Genomic DNA, 10,200 nt, shown 5'->3' on the forward strand with positions numbered 1-10,200 from the left:
GTTCAGCAGATGTCACAGGATTAAATGTCCAGTTTGGCGCCTTGGAATTTGGATCAGAACCTTCTCTCTCTGAATTTGGATCAGCTGCAAGCAGTGAAAATAGTAGCCAGATTCCCATTAGCTTGTATTCGAAATCTTTAAGGTATACAACTTCCTACTTCTCTCTCCGGTTTTGACTGAATTAAGTCCTTTGCAAAGTAAAACAAAATAGAGCCTAAGAAATCACCTGGTAGAGAAAAGACACCCTGTAGTGATGGGTTTGTGCCGTCATCACCAGTATCTAATTACAGAACATTTCTTCCATCACCCTAAAAAAGAAATCCTGTGCCTGTTAGCAGTCACTCCCAATTTCCCCCCTTCCCCATCCCCTGGAAACCAGTAATTTGTCTCTGAATTTGCCTGTTCTGGACACTGCACATAACTAGAAAAAATGCAGTAAGTGGCCTTTTGTATCTGACTTCTTTCACTTAGCATAGTGTTTTCAAGGGTCATCCATGTTATAGTGTGTATGCATTTTGTTTCCAAATAATATTTCATTTTGCAGATACATCACATTTTGTTTATTCGTTCATTAGTTTATGGACATTTGGTTGCATCCACTTCTTGGCTATTATAAATCATGCTGTGTGAAAATTCAGTTAAAAATTTTGTGTGCTTTAATTTCTTTTGTATATATACCTAGGAATTGCTGGATCATATGGTAACTCTCATATTTAACCACTTGAGGAACTGTCAAACTTTTCCCACAGAGGCTGCAGCATTTACATTCCTACCAGTGGTTTATGAGGGATGCAGTTTCTATACATCTTTGTCAACACTTATTTTCTTTTAGTGGAATATTTTATAAATAGAGAATCCCAGATTTTAGATTCTATTTTATTAAATTTTTTACTTTCTAGAGCCAAAATCTGATAATTGCTTGAGTTCCCTTTTCTAAGGATGGACTCACAATATCTGGATTCCGTAAAGATTCTTAAGGATTCTTAAAGATGTCACCCTGCCTGTCAGTTAAATTAGGTGGGTCTAATTTGGGAGGGGTGGAGGGGTGGTTCTTTTGAATCTTCAGTTGCATCATTTAAATAATGCAGTAGTAACTGTGATTAAAAATCTTCCAACAAACAAAAGCCCAGGACCCGAAGGCTTCACAGGTGAATTCTATCAAACATTTAGAGAAGAGGTAACACCTATCCTTCTCAAACTCTTCCAAAATATAGCAGAGGGAGGAGTACTCCCAAACTCATTCTGCGAGGCCACCATCACCCTGGTACCAAAACCAGACAAAGATGTCACAAAGAAAGAAAACTATAGGCCAATATCAGTGATGAACATAGACGCAAAAGTCCTCAACAAAATACTAGCAAACAGAATCCAACAGCATATTAAAAGCATCATACAGCACGATCAAGTGGGGTTTATTCCAGGAATGCAAGGATTCTTCAGTATATGCAAATCAATCAACGTGATACACCATATTAACAAATTGAAGGAGAAAAACCATATGATCATCTCAATAGATGCAGAGAAAGCTTTCAACAAAATTCAACACCCATTTATGATAAAAACTGTCCAGAAAGTGGGCATAGAGGGAACCTACCTCAACATAATAAAGGCCATATATGACAAACCCACAGCCAACATCGTTCTCAGTGGTGAAAAACTGAAACCATTTCCACTAAGATCAGGAACAAGACAAGGTTGCCCACTCTCACCACCTTTACTCAACATAGTTTTGGAAGTTTTAGTCACAGCAGTCGGAGAAGAAAAGGAAATAAAAGGAATCCAAATCGGAAAAGAAGAAGTAAAACTGCCACTGTTTGCAGATGACATGATACTACACGTGAGAATCCTGAAGATACCACCAGAAAACTACTAGAGCTAATCAATGAATTTGGTAAAGTAGCAGGATACAAAATTAATGCACAGAAATCTCTTGCGTTCCTATACACTAACGACAAAAAATCTGAAAGACAAATTAAGGAAACAACCCCATTTACCATTGCAACAAAAAGAATAAAATACCTAGGAATAAACCTTCCTGAGGAGACAAAAGACCTGTATGCAGAAAACTATAAAACAATGATGAAAGAAATTAAAGACGATACAGACAGATGGAGAGATATACCATGTTCTTGGATTCGAAGAATCAACATTGTGAAAATGACTATACTACCCAAAGCAATCTACAGATTCAGTGCAATCCCTATCAAGCTACCAATGGCATTTTTCATAGAACTAGAAACAAAAAATTTTACAATGTTTATGGAAATGCAAAAGACCCCGAATAGCCAAAGCAATCCTTTTTTTTTTTTTTTTTAAATAAATTTATTTATTTGTTTTTGGCTGCATTGGGTCTTCGTTCCTGCGTGTGGGCTTTCTCTAGTTGCAGTGAATGGGGGCTACTCTTCATTGCAGTGCACAGGCTTCTCATTGTGGCGGCCTCTCCTGTCGCAGAGCATAGGCTCCAGGTGTACGGGCTTCAGTAGTTGTGGCTCACGGGCTCTAGAGTGCAGGCTCAGTAGTTCTGGTGCACGGGCTTAGTTGCTCTGCGGCATGTGGGATCTTCCCAGACCAGGGCTCTAACCCGTGTCCCCTGCATTGACAGGCGGATTCCCAACCACTGTGCCACCAGGGAAGCCCCCCAAAGCAATCTTGAGAAGGAAAAACAGAGCTGGAGGAATCAGGCTCCCTGACTTTAGACTATACTACAAATCTACAATAATCAAGACAGTATGGTACTGGCACAAAAACAGAAATATGGATCAGTGGAACAGGGTAGAAAGCCCAGAGATAAACCCATGCACATATGGTCACCTAATTTATGACAAAGGAAGCAAGAATATACAATGGAGAAAAGACAGCCTCTTCAATAAGTGGTGCTGGGAAAACTGGACAGCTACATGTAAAAGGAATGAAATTAGAACACTTCCTAACACCATATACAAAAATAAACTCAAAATGGATTAGGGACCTAAATGTAGGACCGGACACTATAAAACTCAGAGGAAAACATAGGCAGAACACTGACATAAATTACAGCAAGATCCTATTTGACCCACCTCCCAGAGAAATGGAAATAAAAACGAAAATAAACACATGGGACCTAATAACTTGAAAGCTTTTGCACAACAAAGGAAACCATAAACAAGACGAAAAGACAGCCCTCAGAGTGGGAGAAAATATTCGCAAACGAAGCAACTGACAAAGGATTAATCTCCAAAATATACAAGCAGCTCATGCAGCTCAATGTCAAAAGAGCAAACAACCCAATGCAAAAATGGGTGTAAGACCTAAATAGACATTTCTCCAAAGAAGATATACATTGCCAACAAACGCATGAAAGAATGCTCAACATCACTAATCATTAGAGAAGTGCAAATCAAAACCACAATGAAGTATTACTTCACACCGATCAGAATGGCCATCATCAAAAAATCTACAAATGTTCTTCAGAACCTAGGGGCAGGACAGGAATAAAGACACAGATGTAGTGAATGGACTTGAGGACCTGGGGAGGGGGACAGGTAAGAAGCTGGGACGAAGTGAGAGAGTGGCATGGACTGATATATACTACCAAATGTAAAACAGATAGTGGGAAGCAGCCGTAAAACAGATAGTGGGAAGCAGCACAGGATGATCAGCTCGGTGCTTTGTGACCACCTAGAGGTGTGGGATAGGGAGGGTGGGAGAGAAACGCAAGAGGGAGGAGATGTGGGGATATATGTGTATATGTATAACTGATACACTTTGTTATACAGCAGAAACTAACACCATTGTAAAGCAATTACAATAAAGATGTTAAAAAAAAATAAAAAGTAATGCAGATGATCCTGGATTGGATCCTGCACGAGAAAAATTACCAACTAAATAAATAATGCAGTAGTGTAAATTTGTAGTTACAGATATGTTTATTTAATTTAGAATATGACAATAAAGAGATGAAATCACTCCATGAAAACCTGTAAAGTGACACAAATTTATGTCTCATGTCTTTTATTCTTTGTAGTGACTCTTTGAATACCTCCCTAGCAGTGACCAGTGCAGTGCAGAACTCCACCCACACAACTTCAGTCATTACCTCCTCCAGTCTGACCAGCTCATCGCTGGGCTCCACTAGTCCCGTAACAACATCTTCCTCCTACGACCAGAGTTCTGTGCATGACAGGAGCGCATACCAAAGTTCTGTGAGTCCATCGGAGTCAGCTCCAGGAACCATCATGGTTAGTGGTGTTTCCGGTTTCTCCTCATGGGAAATCCTATTTGGAGCTCAGTGTGTAGTTGGGAAATCAAGCTTTTTGGCTAAGATTTCCTTTTAGAAATGGCTAACCTTTTAATAGAATCCGTATAGTTTGTTGGATTTGCCATTAGTGGCCATCTCGTTTGAAACCTGTGTTTCAAGCACCCTTGCACAAGGATTGTGTGAATGGACCCAGACACTTGGTATAAGGATAGTGTAAGGATATACCCTGAGTTGTTCAGAGCGGCTTGGATGGGGTAGGCAGGGACTATAGTCTGTAATATTTCACTTTCCTGTAAGGCAAAGACATTCAAGCATTATAGCGAGAGCTACTTTAAAGAGTGGATGAGAACATGAAAATAGTGAAAACAATTGAATTGGCATAGCAGAAATTTGGGTATGTTGTCTTTTCTTAGGTTTCCTTCTAAGATTCTGAGGAAATATTTATACGTATCAACTTAAGAGATTTTTCCTCCCTTCGTTTTCCATCTTTCATGTTAGATGTTTTCCTCAAATGTCTGGTGATTCCAAGCTGCCCACTTGACACTAAAAGGTTAACTGCCTGTGGCAGTAGGTTGTTGGATGTGGGCTTTCGTGAGGGACAGTGTGGGCGGCCATTTCTCTAGGAGTGGGGAGTTCCTTCATCAGCCCCTGTGGGCCTTTTCTGTTGAGTTTGTTTGGATTCTCCAGGGACTGTTCTTCTAGCCTCTTCCCTGTAGGGCCTATACCTGTCTGTTAGTGTCTTAAGAGCCTAGTGCAGACAGAAGGCTGCCGTTGGAATAATTTGTTTTGTCTGCATTGACTTAATCTGTGTTTTTTTAATAGTACTCCTTGCCATGTGTTACCCTCTTAATGAAGTTTAGAGCCTGTGGGAGAAGGTGGAAGGGGGCATTCACCCTGCTGTACAGAGTTTAAAACATTTCTCCTATGTCTAGCCCTACCTCCATACCCACTTCCAAAGTTATGTGATATATATAAATACTGAGTTGCTTGGTGTGGTTCTTTGATGTAAGTTGAGTGGTTTTCTGGTTTTCCCTACTAGTTGCTTATGATTTGGCTTTACCCGGTCAGCTAAGTCAGAGTTACTCTATCTTTTTTAAGAAGTTTATTTTTGTGATTTCCGACATGGCAACCACTAGCCACATGTAGTAGTTTATTTAAATTAAATACACAATTAAAAGTTTAGTTTCTCAGACACACCACATTTTAATGCTCACTGTCTAGATATGGTTAGTCACTACAATATAAGACCAAGCACACACAGACAGTATTTCCATTATTGCAGAATATTCTGTTCCCGGGCTTCCCTGGTGGCGCAGTGGTTAAGAATCCACCTGCCAATGCAGGGGACACGGGTTCAAGCCCTGGTCTGGGAAGATCCCACGTGCCGCAGAAGCAGCAAAGCCCGTGCGCCACAACTACTGAGCCTGCACTCTAGAGCCCACGAGCCACAACTACTGAGCCTGCACTCTAGAGCCCACGAGCCACAACTACTGAGCCTGCGTGCCACAGCTTCTGAAGCCCGCGTGCGCCTAGAGCCTGTGCTCCGCAACAATAGAAGCCACTGCTATGAGAAGCCCACGCACCGCAGCAAAGAGTAGCCCCCGCTCACCACAACTAGAGCCTCAGCCAGCGCGCAGCAACAAAGACCCAATGCAGCCAAAAATAAATAAATAATTAAAAAAAATATTCCGTTGCCTTGGACCGTGCTGGTCTATAGTTTCTAAAACATAAATCAGACTGTGTGCTTAAATCTGTCATCTCCATGACACCTCAGTTCCAGCTCTAACTTTACCTCTTGTTCTGCTTGTCTGTATCACTGTTCACCTGGTTTCTTGCTCAGCTAATTGAACCAGATTTCTGATCTCTCCCGACCATCTGATACTTTATTTTTGTTCCCACCATGCTTTTGCCTAGAATTTCCCCCATCCCAAATAATATGGCTCCTTTGTTGTGTCAATTTGTCCATTGTTTGTGGAGTGTTTTGGTTTTGTTTATAATATTTTTTAATCGAAGTATAGTTAATTTACAAGGTTGTATTAGTTTCAGGTATACAGCAAAGTGATTCAGTTATACACATATATTTTTTAGATTCTTTTCCATTATAGGTTATTACAAGATATTAAATATAGTTCCTTGTGCTGTACAGTAGGACCTTGTTGTTCCGTTGTTTGTATTTAAAAATGAGTTTCTGGGGCTTCCCTGGTGGCGCAGTGGTTGAGAATCTGCCTGCCAATGCAGGGGACACGGGTTCGAGCCCTGGTCTGGGAAGATCCCACATGCCGCGGAGCAACTGGGCCCGTGAGCCACAACTACTGAGCCTGCGCGTCTGGAGCCTGTGCTCTGCAACAAGAGAGGCCGCGACAGTGAGAGTCCCGCGCACCGCGATGAAGAGTGGCCCCCACTTGCCACAACTAGAGAAAGCCCTCGCACAGAAACGAAGACCCAACACAGCCAAAAATAAATAAATAAATAAATTTATTTATTTTTTTTAAAAAAAAATGAGTTTCTAAGGACTTCCCTGGTGATCCAGTGGCTAAGACTCCACGATGCCAATGTAGGGGCTCCAGGTTCAATCCCTGGTCAGGGAACTAGATCCCACATGCTTGCAACTAAGATACCGCATGCCCACAACTAAGACCCGGCACAGCCAAATAAATTAAAAAAATGATTTTCTAGGTGGGATGAAGTGTTCCTAAGGTATGATGGCAGCTGTTTCGTTCCCCTTTTCTATTTTTTTTTTGTCTGGTGTAGTTTTTTTTGTTGTTGTTGTTTTGTTTGTTTGTTTTTGCGGTATGTGGGCTTCTCACTGTTGTGGCCTCTCCCATTGCGGAGCACAGGCTCCGGATGCACAGGCTCAACGGCCATGGCTTACGGGCCCAGCCGCTCCACGGCATGTGGGATCTTCCTGGACCCAGCCACGAACCCGTGTCCCCTGCATCGGCAGGCGGACTCTCAACCACTGTGCCACCAGGGAAGCCCCAGGGTTGTCCTCTAAGTAGTTTTGAGAAGACTTTGTATGTCAGGGTTTGTGCTGTCTTGGCTGCACATGCTTGATGTCATGTGTATGTATTTACTGAATAGTGAACCCCTGTTGAGAGGGAGGCAAAAGAGTAGAACTTTGATTGCTCTCCACCTATCTTTGTATGTTGGTGTTTCCCTTTCTCGGACTTTAGTCTTTTAACTCTTGTTTTGTTTTTCCCTAGCAGTTCTGTTTTATTGTCTACATTTCTTGTAAATAATCTCATTGTTTTAAGACTAAAATGTGTTGTAAATTAAGATTTTATGAGCAGAAATTGTACTGGATTTTGGTTAAGGCAGAGTCAAAAGCTATAAGGTTTGTCTTTGTTTTTTAGTAGTTTTGACACTTGTGAGAAGGTCATTTCCTCAGCTTCCTTCTCCCATCCAGGACCAGTGTCTGAGCCCTGTAGGTTCCAGTGTCAATCACTCTTTGCCGGGTCTCCCCACCCAGTCTGTGGAAGTAAAGTTTTCCTTGTGAGGATGCCTCCTTCTGTGAGAAGGTTCCAGTGAAGTGCTTTATGGTTAACTCAAACCAGTTGTTTTCAGATTCTGTTCTTTTTGGGACTGACTACCAAACAGTCCTAACTCACTCTTTGCCCACCCAGTTCAGAAAAAAACGTGTTTCAAAGTAACGTCTTTCTCTGAGAACCATTTTGTTAATAATATAAAATGATAATTCCTTGTATGAAAGTGATCTTTGTTATAATTTGGAAACATTTTCTTTCTTGTATGGGGGGTACTCAGGAGACAGAATGTGCTTGAGACAGAAAGGCTTGTAGTGATTTCAATATAATGAGAATTCCTAAGTCCCTCCTACGGCTTAATAATTTTTAGGACTGTTTCATTGCTTCCTGTGCTTTTGGTCTTATGTTTTATCCTTGTTACTTCCTTAAATACCCAGTTTGTTTTTTAAAAAAAATGTCAGCTTGTTGAGATTTATTAAGAATTTGTTGTATTGCCTCTCCTTTTATTAAGAAACAAAACAAAATAGGCCATAGTTCTTTGCTTAATTCATAATGCTTCATATGTTTGTGGCTAAATCCCGTAGAAAGTCATCTAGGTTGTCATTTGATTTTGCGGGTTTACTTACTTTCTTTTCTCTTTCTTATAGAATGGACATGGTGGTAGTCGAAGTCAGCAGACAGTAGACAGTAAGTATATGAGCTAATTATTCTTGTCATGGCTGGTGGAAACCACAGACAGAAAAAGAGCGTAGCTAATGTGATGGGAAAACGATTGGCCAATGGCTAATTCTGCAAAAATAGTCCTTTTACATTTTTTCTGAGAGCTGTGTCTGATCCATCGTTGGCATCATTTTTTTGGGTTTAGAGTTTAGCTAGAGATTCTCCGTGACCAGGTTGTAGCTGATGGTATTATTAGAAATGTTATATCCACAGCAAGAAGGAGGTATTGTATTATTCTGCCCTTGTCAGACTGCACCCCCAAGTGTAGAGTGTAGGCTGGATTTAAAAGATGCTTTGCTCAGCGGCCCAGGTTCCAGGATGCTCAGAGGGCTCTCACTTCAATAATGTGAAAGACATTTCAAGCAGAAATTGGCATGCTAGTTCAGGAAAGACATTGTGAGGAAGAGAGATAAAATGTTGCTCACTATAAACACTTGGGAGAAAAGGAGGGGGCTCTCCACATCCAGCACAGCTCAGTGATCACTGGAGATAGTGTAGGTGAATCCCCATTAGTTGTTTCCTTTGTTCTTAGCTAATTTATCTATGGTTATGATCATAGTCTAAAATGAAACTGATTTTCATTCATCATTCAGTAAAGCAAATGGGTATGGAAGTCAAAAAGACCCTCTTTATTTAGGAATTTTTGGAGAGTGGCTGTGGGATTTTGCCAGACCAGGAGTAGGCCTCAGTTGGAATTGAAATGACACATGTGATAACGTGGGTAGCTCTGAGAACATTGGATGTCACAGGAAGTGTGAATTCCACAAGCCGTGGTGGGAAGTTTCTTTTGTCCAGGCATGGGGTAGAGAGCACACAGAGGTGTACTGGATATTTTAAGTGAGATAATGAGATGTGAAATGTCCGTAAAACATAGTGCATGTTTTAGATAGATTTTTATCTCCTATGCTCTCTTCTCCAACCGTCTCTCTCTCTCTCTCTCTCACTCTCTCGCTCTCTCTCCTCTCTCTTTCTCTCTCTGTCACACACACATATACACTCAAATTCATACAAACACAACGTTGAGAGGCTTTCTGTGAACCTGTCATTAACGTGATCCGACACTCAGGGAAGTGAGTTTGGGGCCAGGGACATCTATGGTGTGTTTATCTAGTTTCTGTAAGAACAGGTGTCATTTGGGAAGGACTGTCAGTAAAAAGCAAGCCTCAGGGGTGTGAAGACCACTCTTTAAGAACTGACTGTGCTGTGTTGCCCTGTTGCTGCCTGTTCTGGTTTTCGAGCTATCCTCCATTTAGAGACTAGTGTGTGAGCCCTGGACTCCCAGGGCCTCCTGAGGAAAGGTGCTGCCTCCTCCTAACTGGAAAAGACAATGATGCTTTATTTCCAAGCACATATCTGAGTTGTATGTGTGGATGGCACTAAAACTGAGTCTTTTCTGCAGCTAGGATTGATCGCATTCATGCTCTTCTGAAAGCCTAACGTGCATTTGTGTGCTCTGAGGTCTGTTTTGTTCAAGCACATGCGAAGGAAGTGCTCACTGGGCTTTTGAAAGTAGGTGTGGACAGCAGGGGTGTCTTCTGCAGATTTTAGGCCTGTGTAGCTCTCCACAGTATATGTACCCTGGGCCCTCAACCCCTTCCTGCCCTAAACTGTCTGTGACCTTTCACAAAGTCAGCCTGATTTGATAGAAGCAGACCTAACCCCTGGGTGGTTCCCCTACCAGATTTTCACTGTCACTTGCTGTGCTTATGTTGTAACTGTATTTGTCAATCTTAGAGCCTCTTTCCCTTTCTGGGTGTGGCT

The 10,200-nt window shown here is 41.6% G+C and overlaps 1 protein-coding gene across 5 annotated transcripts in view; it reads left to right on the forward strand.

Annotated features, from left to right (window-relative positions):
* UBAP2 (ubiquitin associated protein 2) overlaps positions 1 to 10,200 on the forward strand; it is an 85,743-nt gene that overhangs the window by 64,435 nt on the left and 11,108 nt on the right. For all 5 annotated transcript variants that reach the window (XM_007470782.1, XM_007470783.1, XM_007470781.1 and 2 more), the window contains 3 exons: positions 1 to 142; positions 4,004 to 4,217; positions 8,367 to 8,406. In XM_007470782.1, the coding sequence (XP_007470844.1) occupies positions 1 to 142; positions 4,004 to 4,217; positions 8,367 to 8,406 (396 nt within the window). The remainder of the gene's footprint in view (positions 143 to 4,003; positions 4,218 to 8,366; positions 8,407 to 10,200) is intronic.

This window comes from Lipotes vexillifer, unplaced genomic scaffold (genome assembly GCF_000442215.2).
Source record: "Lipotes vexillifer unplaced genomic scaffold, Lipotes_vexillifer_v1.1 scaffold2225, whole genome shotgun sequence".
Classification (NCBI taxonomy): Eukaryota; Metazoa; Chordata; class Mammalia; order Artiodactyla; family Lipotidae; genus Lipotes; species Lipotes vexillifer.